The sequence below is a fragment of the Coturnix japonica genome, chromosome 12, assembly GCF_054131305.1.
Source record: "Coturnix japonica strain WE chromosome 12, WE-NBRP24, whole genome shotgun sequence".
NCBI lineage: Eukaryota > Metazoa > Chordata > Aves > Galliformes > Phasianidae > Coturnix > Coturnix japonica.
The window spans coordinates 5,446,930-5,469,653 of NC_140674.1; the positions used below are offsets into that span (position 1 = coordinate 5,446,930).

A 22,724-nucleotide genomic window follows, 5' to 3' on the forward strand; every position below is an offset into this window, starting at 1 on the left:
GGGGCAGGAAAGGCAGAGGGGAAAGGCGGAATGGCTGAGATGATGTAGGAGGGTCAGGTGAAAGGTTGAGGTCCATTGTGGTGCTGGTGCTCTACCAGAGCAGCCACAAGGGATTTCCCACTATAGGTTTAGCCTCTAAATGTTGTAGCCTAAACGTGCTGTGGAAAAAGGAGCTCAGCAGACACCGGCAGCTCCTTGGGCTGCAGCATTGTTCCTGCATGGCCGGCTCAGTGCTGTGTGCTGAGCTTTCATGTACTACCACCTAGAGAGGCATCTTTTGGTGTGACAGTGGGCAGGGAACATGTGGGGTGGGATTGGCACCCAGGAGAGCAGGGAGGATCTGTGGCACCTGCGTGCCTGCCAGAATTCTGACAAACACGATCATTAGTTAAGCAATACTGATATTTAAGCCCTCATCTTTGTTTCAGGGCTCTACTGAATAGGAGCGGTTTAAATAGAACTTCTGTTCCAAGCTGTCAGCTGCTGTGGCTTAGGCAATATTTTTAATGATTGTTTGGCCATTAGAATTGCAAAGGCAGAAATGTGGTTGTTCAGGAGACCACAGACTGCATTCTGCAGGGAAGGAATGGGTGAGGGATGGGCAGCTCCTGTTGGAAAGGATGCAGCTCACTCACTAACCTACACATTCTTCTTTCTTCTGTCTGCTCAGAGCAGTGAGGCTCTGCACAGCTGCACAGGAAGGTGGGGGTCACCATCCCTGGAGGTGTGGAGATGTGGCACTGAGAGACAAGAGCAGTGGGCACGGTGGCACGAGGTTCCATGTTAGGGGTCTTCTCCAACCTTAGTGATTCTGTTATAGGAATCCATGAATGGGGGATGGCTGCAACATGACCTCCCCCTCCCATTCCAGCACTCCCTGCTCACTCCAGCATTGTGGTCCCGGCATCGCACTGCAGCGAACCTCCTTAAGAGCAGAGAAAGGGGAGGAGGAAGCGCAGCTCTCCGGCTCCCGCAACCCCACCTCCTGGTTATTTCATCTTCCTTACAAGGCTAAAGCTAGAAGCCTTCCTCTGCCTCTGGGTCCCTTAAAAGCAGCGCGGTGAGCCCCAGGGCTGTCAGCGGGATGTGGGGCTGAGGGAGATGGGGATGGGGGCTCAGCGGGGGGCTGTGGAACCCTACATGCATTGACCCAGCTCTGCCGGAGGAGCCCCAAACATCCCTTCAGGAGCCACCGAGGGGGACCAGAGCGCAACATGATGGGTAAATATATTTCTCATTGGGAAGAGCAAAAGTAACTGGCTTTGTTTAGTCTGAAATTCATTAATGTAAGCAGCTGTCCAACTATGAGGACTGAGAAATGCATTGGCTGACACCTGGGCAGAGCCTTAGGTCTGAGTCTGCTTCCCAAAGCAACACTGGGTTAGAAAGACCAAGATAAACTCAGGTGGCTGAAGAAGTTCTGGGTTTTCTCTTTAGACATTCACACCTGGGAACTTTTCTTTAGAATCTGCTTTCCTTTTTTTTTGCTGTTGCTGAAGCATTTTGAGTAGCAGTGCGTATGTTGCTATAAAAACAGAAGAAGCTGCAGAACCAAAACCCGTTCTGAGAACGTGATAAGGATCAGTTCTTCCACCACAGCCAAGGGCTGGTAGGACATCTCAAATGCTCCTGCCCCTCTGTTCCTGTGCTGTCCAGTAGTGCCATTCATCCACACAGATCCATGCCCCGCTGTGCTGGAATGTCTGCGTCTGGCTGAGGTTGTTGCAGCTGGTATTTGAGATTCAGGTTTTTTTTTTCCAGTTTAATTGAAACAAGATGAGGTTGTCTGCACGTCCTATTAATTGTTTCCGTGTCTGACCATCCAGTCTGTCTGCAGTGTGATTCTGGGGCTGCTGAATGTGAATGGAACTGCTGTGGGCTGTACTGCTGGTGGGGTCAGAGCAGCTGGGGGATAGAGGATGCAGCCACTCTTGCAAATATGATACTACCAATATCAGTGTAACTGTAAGGTGTGATACCCGGGCTTCTGGTTTGGAGTTCTGGAGAACTTGGAGTTGCTCTTATTCAACAGGTAAAATGAAAATCCGTCCTTGGGAGAGCAGCTCCTGGGAGCTGTGACGGAGCCCTGCAGATCACTGCTTCCCTAAGGCTCAGCTCAGCCAGGAGCTGGGTGGCTTTGCTGCAAGGATGGAAGTGCTGCGCCGCTCCTCCGTCTTTGCTGCAGAGGTGATGGAGGTGTTCGACCGGTCTCCCACCGACAAGGAGCTTGTGTCCCAAGCCAAGGCTCTCTGCAGGGACTACATCAACTCGAGGCTGATCCGTGCAGGCATCAGCTGGAGCAAACCTGAGCACAATACCCCGGTGCCTGGTGGGAAGCTGGCTGAGGTGTCTGCCATCCTGCTGCGCCTGGGTGAGTCCCTGCATGTTGTCTGGTCTTGGAAATCTCCCCCAGGCAGCTCCTTGGTTTGCATGTCCACCATCCCTTAGGTCATTGCTCAGCTCCGTGGTTCTGAGACCTAACAGCGAATGAGGTTTAACTGTGTAAAATTGCATCTTCATAAGAGTTTTGTTTCTCCCCATAGTTTTTCTCAGCTTGGCATTTTGAACAGGGCTTGTGGTGGTTCTCCAGGCACTGCTGGGATCTTGGCAGCTCCACACCTGGGCTTCATCAGCAGCTCACAGAGGTGGCTGCTCACCCAGCTGCAAGGATGTTTAATTAGGGGTAATCGCTTAGACGTGTGTATCAGGTTTTGTAATAGCTGCTTCTCAGTGGCAGTTTGTTTGTGTGTTCTCTTCACCTTTGCCTACCTTAATCATTTAGCAAGACCTTTTCTTGCTTTTGGTCACTGGGGCAGCTATAGAGTCTTCCATGCTTGGGCATGAGGTACAGGTGTGGCCAATCATTGATATAAGGACCTCTGCACCAAACTAAGCCTTGTGATGCAGGACAGAAAGGATGGCTGGCTGTGCCCAGCAGCACAGAGTGGGTGGTGACTTCTAAAATCACGGCACTTGTGGACATCTAGCAGCTGCCCTGGCAGAGCATTCAGCTGTGCACTTGATGTGGCTGTGGGAGCAGCTCTGGCTGCTGCCCATTGCCTGCCCTCTGCTTTAGGCTTCAACCTGCACGCTCAAATCAAGCACTCATCTCTAGATCCCAGCACTCTGGTACTAGAAGGTTGCTTCCAACATCCCTCTTTGCCTGCAGGTTGGAATATCGGTTCGCATCTGGCTTGGAATCTACCATTGGCATTTGCATCTGATTTAATTATACCAAAGTTCAAATAAGTCTGGTGAAGCAACCTTTAACCGAGCCCAACCAACTCAGGGCAGGACTGGTTCCCCCACTTTCTCCTCTTTCTAGTTCTTTTGGATGATATCCCAAATTTATTTTTAAGGCATACGTTGTTTTCTTTTGTCTGTTTTTTATTAAATTCCTCTTCTTTTACATGTTTTTTCTCCTATGCTGAATCTTCTATTGTTTTTGCCCATCTGTCAGCCTGGCTGCCTCTCTGTCTCCCCCAGTTTTTTCCTGGGCTGAGGTTGAGCCAGACCTTCTGTGGGAGGCCAGGAGGACACTGAAGGGTGAGCAGGTGGCAGCCCGTGTCTGGAGGCGTCTCCTGGGTGACTCTGCTACCACTGATTCTCCTCCAGATGGAGAGGTTTGGCTGGCAGTCGTGGGAACTCTGCGCTTCTCTGAGCAAATCTGCTTGGAGAGAGCCATGGTTTGCTTGGCTCCCATGCAGCAAGAAGGGGGAGCTGTCCTTCCTATTAGGATAGTCAGAGATGGTAAAACCCAATTATATGGCCAAGAGATCTCAGACCAACCTACCACATGCCGTGTAGGTCTGGTGTATCTGAACCACAGGATGCAGGCATTGAGCCCAGCCCAAATCATGTCCCAGCCACCTCTTTGGGCTGGGGACAAGGCTGTGTGCTCCCTGTGGGGCCAGAGCAGCTGTTGAGGATGTAAGGAATGGTGCCTCTTATCAGCCCTGGCCATGCAGGCTCAGGGTTTCCTCTTTCGTCGGCCCGTGTAGAACAATGCCCTGGGCACAAAGGGCCAGAAGAGTTGGTCTGTGGCCTCCTGTGAAGCTGGGCTCTGCTATGTTGTGCTGAGTGCTGGGGAGTAGTTTTATGAATACAAGTTAAGCAGCTGCTGCTTAATAAACCCCTGATGGGATCATGCCTTTGTTCCTAGTTCCCATTTAATGCCATCCTCTGGGTGCTGTAATTGGGACAAGCCACCTCGGCCCTGCAGTGACATTGACTCAATGGTCCTTATGGATCCCACTCAAGTCAGGGTGCTCAAGTGACCCTATGGATGTCTAGGGGCTGTGACAGCTCTCCTCTTCCCCTGGTTGCTCCTATGCAGGAAGAAGGATGAGTGTTCATCTAGATGGCCAAATGAGAACCTCTGTGCACACAAGGCTTTGATTCCATGCTATGCTCACATTTCTAACGCTCCTACAGCATCTTGTTAAATATTCATGAGAGGTAAAACAATTAGAGATAGTGGTTAATGATTATACTGGTCAGGATGGCTTGTTAGACTGCAGAGGAAAGCTGTGCTGCTGATGCTCCAGCACAAGCCTGCTAGAAGGATGCTCTCCGTGCTCATTCCATCTTGATCTTCAAGCTAACCTGACACCTCCAGCTGTGTCCCAGCTGGGGAAAAACCAACCTGGAGGAGAAAGAACAACCTGTGTGCCAGGAGCTTTGCTGGGGAGTCAGGCAGCCAGGTGGAGGGATGGCCCCAGCTGTGATTCCAGCATGCTGACCCCAAGTTCTTGCTTGCAGGGGATGAGTTGGAATACATTCGCCCCAACGTCTACCGCAACATCGCTCGCCAGCTGAACATCTCTCTGCACTCGGAGACGGTGGTGACGGATGCTTTCCTGGCCGTGGCTGCACAGATCTTCACTGCAGGTACCGCGCCCAGACAGGGCTGGGCGGGCAGGAACAGGATGGGGCCACTGTTATGGGATGGCTGCAAGGTGGGGCCAGGTTTCGGAAAGAGCCGTGGGCAGTTTGGCAGCATGCCCTTCTGTAATGGTTTAATGAGCTCCTTCGTGCTCTGTCCTTCTGGCAGGGAAGTGCCTCATTCTGTGCATCCTCCTGGCATTTCTCGCCGGTTCTAGAAGCCATCTCCTGCCCGGCCTCTGTAGGAGGTGGTGTTACTGCATCGTACAGGGAGGTCGCTCATTCCAAGCTCCTTTGCTCACCGCTGGCAACCAGAGCAGGTTCATTACACGGGAGCCTCCCTTGTTCCAGCTCATGCTGCTGGTGCTGGGAGCCAGAGCTAACTCATCACAAGGGAGTTCCCTCTTCCTGGCTTCCTTTCCCCCAGCGACAGCCAGGGCTGCAATGGAGCCTGCTGCTTCCAGCTGCTGCCTTGTGCTCAGAGGCAGGACCACTCTCCTCTGAGCCTAGTAACATAGCAGGCATGTCTGAGTGTGGCCATGTCAAAGGACAGTCTTGTCATTTCAGAGCTGAGCTTCATTTGCACTGAGGCTTACAGAAAAACTGAGGTCAGGTTTGCAGGCGTGGGTATTTGCAGCACAGGCAAGTAGGTTATCTTCTTAGCTAAGCACAGCTGACTGCATCTGAACCAGCCCACATCTCAAGTGACATGGGGAATTAAACAGAAAGCTGGATGGCTCCAGGCAGAGCAGCATGCTGTGTGCTGGGAGAAAGCCCTGCTGGCTGCTGGGAGCCTCAGCTCACGCACTGACTGTGCATTTGTCAAGAAATGCACTCGTTGTTCTTCACTTCCAAGCTCAGGAGTCGAGTGAAAAGCTTGAATGGTCTTAAATGTTGTGGTCTTCTTTTATTTGCTGTTGAAAGTAAAGCTGGAAGTTGTATCTCTTGGCCCCAAACCTGGGGGTTTTGAGGTGATAAGGCTGCAGACTCAGCCTTTTGAGGGTGGCAGTGGGGATGTTGCAGGAGCCCAGACTAAAACTCTGCTGTGAGTGCTGGGGACTCAGTGCTGCATTAGCCTCCAGCAGATGGTTGTGCACGGGCATGGGTTCCAACCTTACGCTGCTCTGCGTACTCTGATTTCTTTCCCATCTCTGCCTCATTCCAACCAGCAGGACAGCCTGTGGGTGTGAGGTGAGGCAGTGCTTCAGTGCCTTTTAGCAATTCACTACTGTATCTTCTCTTGCTAGAAGGCTGCAAGTAGCAGAGGGGGAAGAGTTGCTGATTTTAACATTCCCGAATCCTAGCAGCAGTCTCAAGACTCAGCATTTAATGCTAAATCCAGCAGACCAGTGCTGGCAGTGACAGCCAGACGCTTAGTCCTCATTTTTTTTTGCATAGTTCAGAGGAAGGAGGCTCTTAATGGGCGAAGGAGACAGGAGAGCTTGAATGCAGCCTGAATTTTCAAACCAATTACCAATGGCTAAAGCATCTGACCCTGTTTTTCACTGTCCAGTTTATTGAGAAAACAGCTCCAGACTGACACTGCAGTGCCAAGATAATCTGAGGAGCCCATCAGTCGCTCACAGTGCTTGTCCAGCAATGGAATGTGAGAGTTTGACCCTGTCTTGCTGGAGAGGACAGTTGGCCCCCTGCTTGGAACCACTGTGGGTGTCAAGGGACATAGTCAGTGGGCATGATGGGGATGGGTTGGTGGTTGGACCAGATGACCTTAGAGATCTTTTCCAACCTCTGATTCTATGGTTCTGTGACTATCCTGGTTTTATAGTTTTGGGTTCTGGTAAGCTCTTAATTAACAGTGCTTGGGCTGCAGTGAGCCCTGTGCTAAAAGGACTAGGGATGCATGAGGTTACCAAAAGAACATACCTCCTTGCACCTGGAATGTTGCTAGCAATGCACCTCACTGCCACCTCACCCTGCAGGCTTGATGAGCTCCCTGCCTTGTGCACATCCCTTTTGGCACCTTTTTCTCCACCAGAGGAGAGCACACTGAGCCTGGCTCATCCTCCAAGCTGCTGAAATGTAGCACTAGATTATGTTTCTCTGAGGTCTGACTGGCAGGTCAGACGGATGCTGAGTGGGATGAGGGCAGTTTGAGTGTTTGGGCAGCATAGTGCTGGGGGCTGCACAGCCACACGCTCCCCTGGGCTTGCTGACATGCAGTGGGAATGCATTCAAGAGCAGCTTTTTCCTGCTAATTCATTTTTCCCTCGGGCTTGCAGTGTTTACATACCTCCAGCTCCAAGGCTGGCCTTGAGGCTGCAACTTGTATTTCTTACTTTTAAAATCACCTTCTATGTGGCTTGTTGTATTATTTTCTTCTGTTCCATCTCCGTGGGCAGAAACTGTAAGGAATTTTCGGCTTTAATCTCTCTTCAGGACCAATTACTTCCAGCTGGTGCAGATGCATTCAGCTGCTGCCACCCTGCCTCCAGCAGCAGTGATAGGAGCTTTGGCATGGAGGAACTGGGAGGGAGGGGATTTCCTACTCCCCTATCTCTGCAGCTCAGGTTTGCCAGGAGCAGGAAGAGCAGCCTCAGGAATTGATTTGACCCTTGTAGAGCCCTCTGTAAAGAAGAAGGAATGGGAAGTGACCACTGAGCCCTTCACATCCATCACTTCGACAAGCATTGCTGCCTGTTTGTGTTGTGTGTATGAAGGGGAGAGCTCTGTCCCTGTGCTGGGGAGGGCTTTACCCCCTGAAATGTCTAAAATGCAACAGCCTGCAAGAAGCACCATCAATCAGTAGAGAAGGCAAGAATTGAAGGAGCTTTCACTCCATCCTTCCTTGGAGCTGGACCAACATATCCATACGGCAAACTGCTGTGTGTGTTAGGACCATAGAATGATAGAATCACAGAGGTTGGAAAAGATCTCTAAGATCCCCAAGTCCAACCCCAGCCCATCCCACCATGTCTACTGACCATGTCCCTCAGTGCCACATCTCCATGGCTCTGAACACCTCCAGGAAAATAACAGCCACCATCAATAACATCCTATGATCCTGGGGACAGTGCCTATGGAGAACAGAGCATCACAGGACGCTGCTGTGGGTTATTATTGCTGCTACAGTGCCTAGCAAAGTGATCTTTTGTAGATTCTGATGTTGCGTCAGTCATGAGTGGAAAAACTGCCTTTTTGGAACAGCAGATGGATATTTGTCAGCCTAACAAACCATTCCTGTGGCTGATATTTGAATAGTTTCTCTATAAAGCAATCTTTCCAGCATAGCCAAAGGAAATCCACATACTCCAGTGCTGTGTGCATGCAGAGGGTTGCACTCCCAGGTCGCTGCTCCTGCTAAAAGCCTGATCAGAGATTGCCAGCTGTGATGCCTGAGTGTGGAGGATTTACACCCTGTGCTGTTGGCTCAGTATGGGGATACCCAGGAGCTGGCTGGTGCCCAGAGCACAGCCCGGGCATGGATTGCCAGCACTGCAGGGAGATGACTGCTGCTGGGACAGCATCCACTCTGTGTGCAGGCCAGCCGCACAGGAAGCTCTGCTTTAGGGAGATTAGATGCTTACAGGGTGGGCACCTGTGTTAGAGGAGGGTTTTGCCTTTTGATTCATGTAACTGTAAGCTCCCTCTCTTCTTTCCCCAGGCATAACATGGGGCAAGGTGGTGTCTCTCTACGCTGTGGCAGCAGGGTTGGCAGTGGACTGCGTGCGGCACGCACAGCCAGCCATGGTCCACACCATTGTGGACTGCCTGGGAGAGTTTGTCCGCAAGACCTTGGTGACGTGGCTGAAGCGGCGAGGAGGCTGGGTAAGAGATGCTGGCTGGTCTCGCTTGCTTCCCCATGGCAGACCAGGAAACAGCACAGTAATGCACATTGATGTGGAATAACATTGAATGTGATTGTTCCTGCATTAGGCTCCCATAGCTCTATCTCCTCACCCTGTCCTCAGTGTCAGCTGTTCTGGTCCTCAGCTTCCTGTGCATTGATTCAATCCTCACCCACTGGTGCTGCTTCTGTTCCTGTCCTGAATTTCCCTGGAGCAGGCAGACAGTTGTAGTAGCAGACTGTAAACAGGAGCCATCACCCACTGTCTGATTTCTTTGATTCCCTCTATAGCCTGTGGGAAATACAGTGCTCCTGTGGAGAACAGTTTGGAGTTAGAGCTTTATTTAGGTGTTGTGGAATAGCCAGACACCTCACCGGTGACCTCCCAAGGAGCTCAAGCTGATGGCTGAGATATGGCAGGGTCAGAAGCAGGGTGATGTGCATGATGTGGGACAGCTGGAAAGGTTTTGGATCTCTTACCACTTAAGTGTCATTGCTACCTTTGGTCATCCTTGCCCTTTCTGGAACTGTCACCTTAGGGCCTGTGGACTGATTGTCTGGGCTGAAGAGTAACTGTTGTATTGAATACCCCAACTTGTTCTGCACAAATAATTGTGCTGAGGTACTGGAGAGGATGCCCTGGGAAAGAACTCTCCAAGCTGCACTGTCCCTGTACCTAAAATCCCCACCTCAGCCCATCAGTGAGGTTTACCCTGAGCACCTGTGGGGCTGGTTGAAATGTGTTCTCTGAAACAGTTCTTCCTTGGGGAAGGGGGGGGGGGAGAAAGAAGTGTCCTTAAAATGGGAATGTTGCATAGGAATGTGTCCCCTTCTAGTTTCCCAACTAAGTTTCTTCCTTGTTCTGGTAAACAATGTCTGTTCAGATAAGTTAACATCTTGTTTTAATTTTTGTGGTGTGTTGTTAGACTTCAAAACAAAGAGTTGGATAGTTCCAAATGGATATTTTTGGAAAGGCTGTTGCATAGCAAACAAGCCACAGAGCCCATCCCCTGCCCAGAATGGGCTCTCAGCAGCCGAGGAGAAGAGAAGCCCTGTCCTTGTCTGCTCCTGGTGTGGCCATTTCTACTTGTGTGCCATTCCATCTGCCCTGCTGCTGCTGAAGCCATGCTGCTTGCTCTCAGGATCCGGCCGTAGGAAAGGGAAGCCCCTGATCAGACAAGAGCTCTGCGAAAGCTGCTGGCTGCTGCTGATTGCCTCCTGTTGTAAGCACGCTTATCAGCAGCTCTGGGCTGCACCATGGAGATAGCTTCCCTCCAGAAACAAGCGGCTCCTTCAGCTGAGGGGAAGTCTCCTTATCCCTGTGCCTTTGTGCTGTGTTTCCCTGAACGCTGTTCCTCTCATCTACGCACTGCAGTGTGACATTTCCCTGCCCTGTTCCCAGAAGGGCCAGACGAAGTGGCTCTGTGCTGGAGCCCCTTTCATCTGCTGCCTGACCTCACTGCTGCTGGTTTGTCTTGGCCTGGCCTTTTGTCTGTGCACATGGCCTCGTCATACACCTGCTTGGGCTGCCAAGAGGAACCTCTGTGCTCCAGGCTGTGCTGGGAGAGCCTCTGCTCGGCAGTAGGGGCCCATATGGTCTATTATGGCCCCCAGTTTCATATTGTATGGGGTAGAGAAAGCCTCTAACCGATATGGTCCAACACCTCATAAGCCCAACGCCTCTCAGGAGAAATAAGAAACATTTAACTCTTGGGGGTGCCATCTCTCCATGAGGGGTGTTTGCAGCCTCAGTAGTGGCTTTGCAGGGGACTAGAAAGGTTTTTTAGCAGCTGCTATGGATGTTTGCTCCAAGGAAGAGCTCAAGACCTGAACTTGCTCAATGAATACATAACAGGCAAAGATCAAACTGTCACTGTAGCAGCTTATCAGTGCCTCACAAAGGCCTGTTTAATTAAGCGGCTTTGAAATTTTCAGTTTCAGTGCCTTATCTGGCATGCTTTGTTTGGATTACAATAACCAAGGCAATTAAACAGTTGAGCAGTTGTGTTTATCTAAGAGAGCACAGTACCAGTCTCAAGGTGCTGCTGAGCACGGCTCCTCTCAGCTGGCCATAAAGAGCTCTTTACATCAGCACAGAGCAGGTGATGCTCATCTGAAGCCATCTCTGCAGCTGCCACTCACCAGGTGTGTGCAACCAGCACTGCTGGCCATGGGGCTCTGAAGGCAGGAGCCACGTGGTTCATAGTGAGCCATGGGCTCTGCTGGCACTGAGTGTCAAGACATTTGCAGTTGCAGTGTATCCCCACCTTGCTGTTCACCCCAGGAGCTCCCTGTGCACTGATTTCGCTTTCTGCTGCCATCCACTCCTTCCTACCTATGCCATCTATGCTCACTGGGTGTGTATGAGCTCAGAAACCCCAGAGCAGCATGCCAGCCTTCAGGCTTCATGGGGCTGCTGTTATCAGACCTTCCACCTGTAGGTGATCTTGGCATCAGTCAATGCAGCTGTATTCGCTCACTACGTTGTCCCTTGTGTCCACCCTCTTGCTTTCTTCTAATTATTGGTTGCTTGGCTGATGTTTAACCAGAGCACCAAATCTGCAGTCAAAATTGCAGGTAAGCAAATGCATATTTGCTTACCCCTCCCAGAAGATACCATTTTCTCTCCACTTCTGTCCTACTTGCTTTACCCTCCAGATATTTTCCGCTCTCTCCTCCCAGCCCCAGCCGAGATCAAGTCTCCATGGATTCACTGCATTGTTATTTCTGTTCATCGCTGGCTGCCATTCCTGTCGATACCTGACAGCCCAGCACTCCATACCTCTGGCCCATGTGCCAGGCAGCACCGCAACCAGCAGACACATTTCCACAAACAAAGCTTGCATTGCTGGTGATTTAAATCATGGGTTTACTTCCTTGAACGAGTTCCAAATGAAACATTAAGGCAAGAGGAAAAAGTGCAAGCAACTTGAGCTGATATTAAACAGGACAACCTCAGGGAAGCATCGTGCTTTGCAGAAAGGGATGGGAAGGCTGTTGTTGCCAAGGTTTCTCCTGGGAAAGGGAGGAAAGTTTCTTTTATTTTGCTGTTGAAAATAGAAATGCTTGATCTTGATGATCCTCCTGTAGCATTCCTTTCCCCAGGAGTGGCTTGTTTTGAGGTATGCAGTGGCCGGGTGGGTCTGGGCATGGCTGCTGACCTCTGCTCCCCCTCCTCAGGCAGACATCACCAAGTGCGTGGTGAGCACCGACCCCAGTCTCCGCTCCCACTGGCTCGTGGCCGCCGTCTGCAGCTTTGGGCACTTCCTCAAGGCCATCTTCTTTGTGCTGCTGCCTGAGAGATGAGCATCGCTGCCCTGTGCCCCATCTCCTCCCCCACTCCAGAAGCAGTGGCCACGGGCTCTGAAGAGGAGGAAGAGAAGAACTGCTGGTACAGACACAACTTGTTCTCCTCTCCCTTAGCTGGTAGCAGCTGATGGACTTCTTTCTCCTTTGATGGCCACAGGAGCCTCTTCCACTCACTGTTCCTGTCCCAGGAGCCCTGTTTCCCACAGGGACCAGAGGAGGAAGAAGCTACAACGTGAAATGGAATGGAAAGAAGAGAGGGGGAGCAGCCCTCCCTCACTGCATGCAATCCCCTTTCAGTCTTCAGACTCGCCTTGTGTCACTTGTTGTTGTGTTTTGCTACTCCATCTCCTCCTTGCTCCCTGGCTCTGCGTCGTTGGGCTCTCCCCACAGCACAGCATGGCAGAGGGCACCGTGCTGTGATGGGATTTGCATGGGGTGAAACCAAATGTACCATCATCAGATGATTTTTTCCCCTCCAACCTGCCTTGGGAAATGCATTTTGTGGTGTGTGTGCAGGGCAGCTGCATGGGATGCAGTTAGCAAGGGTGCTGCTCTGACCTCTTACTGAGCCCACATGCATCACATCAAACAAGGGATGAGCAACAATTCAGGTTGGAACTTTGCAGTGAAGACAATGTGTAAGTGGGACAGGTGAGCTGAGGGAAGCAGTAAGTGAGCTGCCTGGTGTTACAGAGGGGGAAAGCTGTGTCAGAAGCAACTGTTTGATATTTCTCCCTTATTGCCTTCAGGAGTACAGCCTATAGTCCTCTTTGTATTGAACAATAAAAGAAAGTAGGTGTTGTTTCATTATTGTAAAGGGGACTGTATTTGTTTCCAGAGTTAAAAAATTCCAAAAAAGGCCAAAACAGTGCAGAGATGAACACTGGAGCCATGCTAAAAATACTCCAGCATTTCCCATGGTAGAAGATATTAATGTGTTAAAAGCACCACCCGCCTGCTTTGTGCGGGGGTTTGGACCATGGTGTGGCCATGTCACAACTGGTTGTTCCAGGGGCAGGTGAGCTGCTTTTGTACAACTAGAGTGGGTGTAGTGTACATGGTGAGCTGAGCTAACCATGCTGAGAGCACAGAGAGTGGAAGCAGACTGCTATGGGGATGCAGCTTCCTTGTCTTACAGAAGCTTATTAAGACCACACTTGTGCTTCCTGGAAGAACCTTGGCTGTGTGTTGCTTGGACTTGGACAGCTCTGCAGCTGGTAAAGTGCAGCCCACCTTGTTGTGCTTTGTGGGTTATGGGGTGTGGGTGAGCTTATGGATCATACTGCAACTGCTAAGACCTTCCTCAGCTTGGATGCTAGTTTGAAATGTAATGCTTTAGGCTCTGACTGCTCTTGGAGTAAACAAGGGATATCAGAGGGACCAGCAAGTAACATCAAGAGTTAAAGGCACCAATTAAGTCAGTTTGAGAAAAAGATAAGAATGATAAGCCAAAGAAAGCAGCATTGCTGGAAAGGAATGTGTGTGGGTGGGAAGGGGCTGCACATGAGGCAGACAGCAATTCCATCTGGAAGCTGCAGACAGCAAAGGGCTGAGGAGGATCCCTGCGGGCAGGTCTCAGCCCTTCACCTGCAGCAAAATGCAGCATCAATCACGTCCTGGGTGCTGTGGACATGTGGATTCCCAGTGATATCTGTGTGTGGTTTTTAAGAGCTGAATGCACAATATATGGCTGGACAAGTGGTGTGCAGAGAGGCTGGAGCAGCTGATTCTCTGGGCTTGTGCTCTCCCAGGCAGACTTCTCCAGCTTGCTTCTTTCTCTTCCCATCTGCTAACGTGCAGACTGGATTCAGTGTGCTGCTCGTCCCATGTCTGTTAAACCAGGAAAGTGCTTCCAAAGAGTCCTATGGGCTCTCCTTGTGGGAGAACCATGCAGCATGCTGCTGGAGGAGCCCTGAGCTACTAGCTCCTAAACCACGATGGCTCTTAAACCATATTCCTAACAGCCCAAATATGGGGGCTGTAAGAGTGTATCTGCATCTGCTCCTGTATGATTTCTCACCCTGTGCAACAACCACAGTGACACCAGTTCTCCTACCGAAACAAACAGCAAGCTGTTTGTGCTGTCATGCATTTCTAAGCATCTCAAGCCTGCTTTAGCTGGGTATTTATGCTGTGTTCTGCTCTAGTTGTAATATTTAGGCATTTCAGAGTACTTCCAGAGGCCCTTGACAATCTCAACAAGCCTGTGGTTCTGTGGTTTCTTATCCTTCTGATCAGCCCTACCTGATGGAGGCATTGGGTTGGTTGTTTATCACCTCAGTAAACATCTTCCTTTTATGTGATGGGTAAAGATCTTGGAATTGTGTTGAATTTATTTAGCTGCTGAGGAAAAGGACACCGTTTGTGGGAGCTGGAAGAGGAAGATCCAGGTAACATGGCTGCCCCTCACCGGCTAGCCTGCATTCCCTGTGCACACATAAAGTGCTATGAAGCGCTGCTGCTTTGCTGCCATACTGAAATGGGCTTAGGCTGTTGTTCTGGGGGGCATGGGAGATGCCCAGACAATAGCAGGAGGAGGGAGAAAGGGCCGCAGTGGAAAAACAGCACTCAGTCAATGGAAATATTTGTTTTATCAGAATGGTAGAAAGTAGAAAAGCTATCTTGGCTGGGGTGTTCCAGCGACAGGCACTTGAGCAATGCTTATCATGTCCTAGAGCTGACATTGCTCAAGACACAGCCTCAATTACATGATCCCTGGCCAAACATTGGCACTCGGTTCACTTTCTTCAAAGCGCCTGGAGGAACTGAAGTGGTCTCACAGTTGCCCAGCTGGCATCACGTGCTCCTTCTCTGCCATTTCTCCTGTGAATGGAAAGATAACAAGCTGTGAAGCCCTGAATTTATCAGGCTCGCATCAGTATTTTATGCCGAAGTACAAAACAATAGGGAGCGACGTTAGGGTTTCCTGCAAAATTGAAGTACCAAATTTCCTCGTTTTCAGTCTTGCTATGACTCTTCTTTTAGTGTTCAGCTCCGCATGCGAATGTTGTGTACAATTAAGCTGAAGATGAAGCGGGTCTCGAGTCTCTCAGATGGCTTTCTGAGAAGATCAAGCCCCCGAGTTGTTCCGATGGCCTTGCCAAGAGTTTCTTCACATGCCTCTCACCCACATGTGGTTCCTTGGATTCCGTTTCTTCACTGATGTTGTTTTTCTGTCCGTCTAGATTTTGTAATTTTTGATAGCCCTCAATTTGCCACGGTTCAATTATTTTCTTAAGGCAACATGAAAACAGGACATTTCACCAAACCAAAGACAAGGAAACAGCAACTCAATATACTGCTGGCAGGGTCTATAAATTTCTCTTATCCAAGTGGTTTGACAGATGGAGTTTAAATACTCCCTCAGAAAAGCCTGTAACCTCTTCAGCTCTAAACATTTTGACCCACTGGGATTATGAGCCTGCAGCAGAGCTAAACAGAGTGATCCTCAGCTGAACTTTACACCGCCGTGCAAGACCTGGAAGTGCACTGCACGTTCAAGCAGAGTCTGTGGGAAATAGAGTACTCCAGGGTCAACCACACGATTGACCCAGTGGGTGTCCAGGCAAGGTCATATAAAAAAGACTTCCTTTCCACAAGAAAAAAAAACTATAAACGTGTTGGGAAAATGATTTCCAGCTTCCTTACAACCATATTTCAGACTTCAGTCTCAGAAGAAACTTCGTCTCTATCCTTGGCCCAAAGTTAATGATAGCATTATGGCTTCCATTCTCTATCATAGAATCGCAGAATCACTGAAGTTGGAGGTCTTCTCTAAGGCTGTCAAGTCCACCCATTGACCTACCACCAGTACTGCCCACCAAACCGTGTCCCCCAGTGACATCTCCACTGTTCTGGAGCACCTCCAGAGATGGTGACTCCACCACCTTCCTGGACAGACCCCACCTTCCCTGACGCAACTTAAGGTTATCAGCTCTCATCCTATTGCTGTAACCCAGGAGCAGAAGCTGACCTCTGCTTTGTTACAACCTCCTCTCAGGGAGTTGCAGACAGCAGTGAGGTCTCCTCTGAGCCTTCTTTTCTCCATTGAGCTCCCTCAGCCAATCCCCATAACACTTGTGCTTCAGACCTGTGCTCGTATCTCTACTTTTGTCAGATCTTGGATCTGGAGCTCAGAACAAAGGGCTAAAGAAACCAATCTCCTTTTGTTCCCACTGCTGGTTCTATCTTGTGACCTTCTCTTGTATTATTCCACACCAAAGCTAGATAAGGTGAGTTCCCACCTCCAGAATGCTCCATCCCACGCTGGAACATGACCTTGATCCAAAGTCCCTCCCAGTCCATTGAATGGCACTCCAGAGCACTGCGAGGTACTGAGAGCTGTGTCGTCACTGATCTGCTGGGAGGCGAGAGGATGGGCAGGAGAAGCCCCACACCAGCTCTTGGTCCCCAACACAGCCAAGCAGAGGAGCTGCAAGGTTGAATCCAAAGCCCCCTCAGTTTCACAGTGTCACTTATTTGCACCTCATGTGACAGTGCTGTGCTGTGCTGAGGTCACCACAGAGGCGGTTTTGTTCCCATTTCCCACCAGAATTAAGCCTGATTTTTCTGCTAATCTGAAGATTTAAAAAAAAAAAAAAAAAAAGCCTTTTATTTTAATCTCATTGGCACTTCAAAGGAAAATCTGAATCATCACTAAGCTGCTAGAACATGGCTCTCAGTTCCTCAGCCAGGAGATACTAAGAGTGCCTTCTGAAGCCTGGCATGCTTCCACAAGCAAAACCCCTGTCCTGTTTGGTGCTGGAGGGACTGTCAGAGCTCCTAGGGAATGGTGCCAGACCCCATGGCCATCCCAGTAACCCAGCAGGATGCTTTCTGTCCCAGAGCAGGCAGAGTGGAGGCTTCATGGAAGGAAGGAGTCCAGAATCTCAAGGAGTGTTCGGACATGGCTCTCATACAAACCTTGGTGATCCTTGTGGGTCCTTTCCAACTCAGGATACTCCATGATTCTATAAGTTATGCAGGAGAGAGCATGACTGGCACTTGTGCTCACATCATCGACTGTAGTTTGCTGTTGGTGCTCCCTAGGCTGGTGCATGCTGCAAGCCATTGGGTTGTGGTTGATGCTGAATTATCCAGAGCTGTGAAAAGATGCTTCAAATGTCCACGTCCTTGGTTTTTATGGCTTAACTGGAGAAGGAGAACAGCGCTGCTAAAAATACTTACACGTTCAGAGTAGCATTCTGTCTCTGAGGGAGAGCAATGGCCTCACAAAGTGAAGCCAAGGCTGTATATTATTACAAGCAATAAACCTACTGGAGTCTGTCGCTGGCGTACTCTAAATTATGAGCCAGCCTACCCGAAGCCTACAGCACAGAGGTGGGAAGACTGGAAAAGTAGCACAGCAGCCTCACTTAAATTCAAGCAGATTCATTAAGGAACAATAATCAGTGTAGTAGCACGCTCTGTATTATTTCAAGAGGGCATTCACATATCTGAGGGCAGCCCCCTCATCATGCACCTCAGCCCTTCAGTCCATCACTGCACACCATCACAAAGGGGACGTCTTGGGGACAGCAGGAGCCTGGGCTGACAATGTGCTGAGCAAGATTGATCTGCTGCTACTTAGATCAGCCCATTTAGGGGGTTGTGAAATGTAAGGCACTGCGGGAAAGTGAAAAGAGCTGAGGAGTCAAAGAGTGTCCATGGATTCACAGCGTCATTTCCAGAGAACAGTTATCTTGTGGAGACAGCTTCTTACTGAGAAGCATTTGTTGACTGTGTGTGTATTTATATCTACAGACATCAAAATTTCAATCACTCCTTCTTTAGAAAGGCGTAATAGCAGCTGAGAAAACATTTGCCCTTATTCAAAGGGCTTTATTTACGTTAGCATCAGAGTGATTCAGTAGGAGGCAGTGGGCAGGGCCGGAGGGGACTAGCTTCTGCCCTTGAAGATGGAGTAGAGGCTTACATCAAAAGTGGGATTTAATCCTGCTGCTTTTCACTTAGAAGATTTAGCAAAGTGCCTCCCTTTTACTTCGGCAGTGTCTCCAAGCACTCGCAGGATTTAAAGAAGTAGAATACAGAGTGGTTTGTCTTATTTTTAAGGCTAGTAGTTGTCAGCTGGGGGACAGGAGGAGTCCTCGCCTGGCCCAAGTCTTGCCCCCAGCCTCCCCAGCTCCAATACTTCTGCTGCAATCTCTCTGACATTTTCCAGTCTCTTCACATTCATATTTTAACACTCAATATCAAGGTTACTCCAAGAGGTGTCCACACAGGGGTTGGGTGCTGTGGGTTTAACCACTGTGACATTAAGCCAACCCAAGCAGCCACACTGCAACCTTTATTAGAGGGAAGTACAGGATGGGTTCACGCATAAAAACTCCTCCACTGTTTTTGGCTTGAGCTCATGGGTCCCTCCAGCTGATGTAACTGGAGCCATTTGTCTGGATTGATGATGTGAAGGGGAAAACTATGGGGGAAGAGGGTTGTGGGATGCTGCTGGCTGGTCCTGCATGTCCCACTGTTTCTCGCTCCAATTTAGGAGTGAGGCAAAGGTTCTTTTGATATGTTATGCCCAGCGTGAGATTAAGAAGAAGAACATTCAAATGTTGATCCGACCAGTTTATTGGAAGTAATAGACAATTGAGGGGATGGGGAAGGGGGAGCGGCGAATGCCAAAATTAGGGTGATGGGGAAGGGAAAGTAGGCGATAGAAAAAGGTAGAAAAGAGCAAGAATTACATTAAAGCGGGGAATAGTCACCTCCTGAATGCAGCAGCGTCCCGTAGCACGTTGTTAACATTGGTCCGGGGCAAAATAAGTGTAGGGGAGAGCAGCAGCGGAGTAGCAGGCCGCAGATCGATGAAATGCAGAGAAGATGGTCAGAGTAGCGAGGTCTCAGGAAGTAGTCTCGGGCAGCGAGGTCCCTCGGAGCAGAGTCTCGAGCAGCAATCCCAGAAGAGATAATAGGCAGCAGTAGGACAACGGTGGAGGAATCTGAGGTCAGATACCTAGATGCCCACAAAACCGTGGTTTGTCCGTGCCCTTTTTATCCTTCTTTCCAGCCTTCCAGAGATTTCGGGACGGCTCGGGTCAGAGTCCTGTGATTTCCTCAGAGATGTCAATCTTCCTTGAGATGAGCCAACAGAGAGAAAGACCACTTAAGGGCCATCAGTCCTAAGAGATGGCCATCTTCCTTGAGATAGGCCTACACAAAAGACCACTTAAGGGCCATTGATCAGTATCTTATCTCCCTTTCGTAGCTCCTGGACTTGTCCATCTCCTAAACAAAGGGATTTCTCGAACCTTGGTTGCTGTGTGTCTCAGACAAAGGCAGTCCTGGAACCTTGGCCAGGACTTGCCTGAACTTGTCCATTTCAGCAAACTTTGAGACAGTACTGTAAAAAGCATGGCTTCTTACACACTGTCAGACTTCCAAGCTTCTTTCTTCCTTCAAGTTGCACGCAGGGTTTTGTGGCTCCCTGGGGCTTTCTGCAGCTTTCCCCAGAGGCCAGCTAAATCAACACACACTCAGTGCCTTGTCGCCATTCATATGTATCCAAACGAGGAGGAATAGCTTTACTTGGGTGTGTTTGAAACATTGCTAAAAACAGCTTGTGGTTTTGACCTAAGAAAATGCATGAATGATTTGCAGAAGAAAACTTGAGATCCAAGCACACTTACTACATTTACATCTCCTGTGATACAGCTGCTCTGGCCTCACTTTTCAGGAGCAGGAGCAGCAAAAGTGTGCAGAACACAGAGCAAAAGCTCGGAAAATATGTGCACGTGTCCCTGTTCTCCAGGCACTCATGGGAGAAGATAAACAGTTTGCTTGGAAATAATCCTGACACCTTCCTCTCCTCATTTAGCAACCACTCAACCTTCTGAAGGAAGCGTGTTAGTTGACTTAAAAGCTGTCATAGGACCTGAAAACTGTTTATTTCCACCTTGGTGGCTGCTCTCTGGAATGGCCAACTTGCTGGGCCTTCATGGGATGTTTGCAAGGAGGTGCTTAACAAGGAGGTATATATGCTGCTTTCATCTCTTCCTGCTACAATGCTGTGAAAAAATAAAGCAACGTAAAAAGAAGGGGCAGAGTAGGAGAGCTCATCGATATTATTGCTGCCACCTCTTCTTTGCCTGTGCAGCATTCAGATGTGTTCATGGTCTGCATGCACCAAACCTGCTCTGCTGTGCCATGGGCAGAAGCACCAGAGGTGGCTTGAAAGAGTTTGCCAGTCTCTGCAATCCCATGTTTTAAACACTACCAGTGTTTCCCTGTTATTGCTGTGGTTGCCTTTGAAAGCTGGAACCAAATTGCAGCAAGCTCCCCGGGGACTGCCTTGTTTGTAAACACTTGGACATGGGTGAAACTATTTCTAATCTTAATGGGTGCACGGAATCCCTCTCCAAAAGATGCTGCTGCTGCAAAACGTCTGTGTTTAGCCCAGTCTTGTCTTGTTTTATTTAGACACATGATCATCCATAGAACTTGGATAACGAATGTAGAATTAAAAGAAAAACCTCCATGCCCAGACACATCAGTGCTTTAGGCAACAGGAAAATACGTATATTTCAATGTTGGAAGTCATAAACAGGCAGTCCTCCTTTAACACAGTGCTGGTAGCCCAGCCCCATTAATTACTCTTGGGCTCGAGATGCTCCATGGCTCCTGGGTCCCTTAGCAGGCAGCTGCAAAGCTCCTCTGGGCTGCCTGACCTCTGCTGGGGCTGCCCTCTGTCCCTTAATGCTGTCTTTCTCTTCATCTGCAGAACTGGCCTTTTCCCAATGTCGCTTGCTGGAAGCAACAGCATGACAGATTTCTTCTTTCCCCCAGAAAGTCAAGGCTCAAATACTTGACTGGCCCTTTCAGTTGCATACGTGGTCATCCAGACCATATTGCATGGGAATAAAAACGACATTACTGCTACAGCACTGCTGAGCCCACACAGATGGATAGAAAGAAAAAGAGAGCTTGGCATGCTACTAAGGAGGAATTTGGGTGCTTGCAGCTGCTCTCTGCTCTCCCCCACAGACAGATCCCCAAGTTTCTGCTCCCAGCTGGCCGTGTCTGTGCACAGGGACATCTCCTGGGGGCAGGGCCTAGAGGCAGCCTCCATTTGAAGGCTGTAGAGGGAACTACAGGACAGAAAATGGTTACTTGGGCTTTGTTTCCTTTTGGAAACCAGGCTAAAAAGCACATGATCGGCTGACAGCTCCATCACCAGCATCAGGATCAGGGCACCCCTGATACATTCATACAGTCCACTCCACATTAAAGCTGGAGAACTGCTGATCTTCCACAAGCTGTTAATGACTATGTTGGCTCAGGTGGCTGCTGATGTTCCCTAGGGAAGCCCAGGTGATGCTCATTGTGGTGCCAGCCTCATTCTGGCAGCCCTATAGGAGCTCTAATTCCTCAGCCCCTTCTGCACCTCCTTTGTTTGTCCCATTCTTTTCACCATACAGTGCCCTAAGGCTGACTTGTGTGCTTCAAGGTATGATCGTGTTGCTGATTGTGGCCATTTATGGCTTCTCCATGACAAAGGTATGAAATCATCTTGCAACCCTCACCCAAATACATAGGCATTACCTGTAAGCCTTCACCGCCTGCAGGTGTGCAGCCCAGGACGTGTCTCAACCGTGCTGCAAAAAATCCTCCAGCTTGATCTGGTCAAATCCTCTCACCTGGGGGATGAAAACTCTCATTTACAAAGCAAAAAGGTGAAACTAACAAGTCTCAGTTACAAACACACCTGCTCCTGTCCAAAAGCTGATGTCAACACAAAGCTCAACCCATGGGAAGCTGTGTACAGGGTGTCTCATGCTTCATGTGTGCCCTGCATATAGGGAACCATGGCAGAGATGCTTACTCATGGCTTGAAGCAGTGATTGAGCACCTGGTGGAAGGCAGGGCCAACCCAGGGGAGCTCAGGTGCATGCAATGTACTTGAGTGACTAGAAGGGCAGGGCCAGGATCCAGCCCTTCCTAGACCTCATTTGAGGCTTGGCAATGGAGGTGAAAGTATCTTACAGGGAATTTTTGTCTATCAGTGGCCTTTTAAAGGTAAGCAGATTGTTTCCTCTGTTTTTATACCTAGAACTGTTGTATTTGAGTATATCTTTATTTGCTGTAGCCTAGATCTTTGCTACTACGTTGCTGTGCTTTCCATCATGTTGTGGTATTACAAGTGTGTTTCTGTGAGCTCTGTATCTGACCATTGTCTCTGACTTCAGAAGGAAACTGAAACCCAATGTGCTGGGAAGGTGAAGTTGAAAGTAATTGCAGTGATATTAATTCCATGCATCAGTTTTTCTCATGTGGCAAGAATACTCAGTTCCCTTTGGCTTGGTAACCTTAGGGAACTTGACATCGTTTCAGTGAGAAGGCGGGGTCTGTACTGCGTGCACTTTGTGGCCCTTGTAGGTTCTGCAGCCTGGTTGTGAGCATGGCAATGCTACCCAATGGGTGGTGTGAGCCCAGCACTAGCTGGGAAGAGTTTGGAGGCAGTGATGCTACTTCCTCCCTTAGCCCATGGTGCCTGTGGGAAAGAAGTGATGGATGGAGGAGGTGGCACCTAGCTGGTGTGGTGGACTTCCAGGTGGAAGCCAGGTTGTGGAGTCATAGAGTGGTTGGGTTGGAAGGGACCCTAAAGATCAACTGTCTTCACCACCATCATCCTGCCCTGGGCTGGGTTTCTACCAGCTAGATCAGGCTGCCCAGGGCCCTATCTAACTTAGTCTTGAATGCCTTTAAA

At 49.6% G+C, this 22,724-nt stretch overlaps 1 protein-coding gene across 2 annotated transcripts; it reads left to right on the forward strand.

Annotated features, from left to right (window-relative positions):
• The first annotated feature begins 1,075 nt into the window (after positions 1 to 1,075).
• On the forward strand, positions 1,076 to 12,815 carry BOK (BCL2 family apoptosis regulator BOK). 2 transcript variants are annotated; one of them, XM_015871051.3, is made up of 5 exons: positions 1,076 to 1,221; positions 2,033 to 2,371; positions 4,762 to 4,890; positions 8,507 to 8,670; positions 11,870 to 12,815. In XM_015871051.3, the coding sequence occupies exons 2-5, from the start codon at positions 2,149 to 2,151 to the stop codon at positions 11,993 to 11,995; spliced, it is 642 nt and encodes a 213-aa protein (XP_015726537.1). In that variant the 5' UTR covers positions 1,076 to 1,221; positions 2,033 to 2,148; the 3' UTR covers positions 11,996 to 12,815. The 2 variants fall into 2 exon arrangements, with proteins under 2 accessions (XP_015726537.1, XP_015726538.1); XM_015871052.3 differs by having other exon boundaries at positions 11,874 to 12,815.
• Positions 12,816 to 22,724: the final 9,909 nt, after the last annotated feature.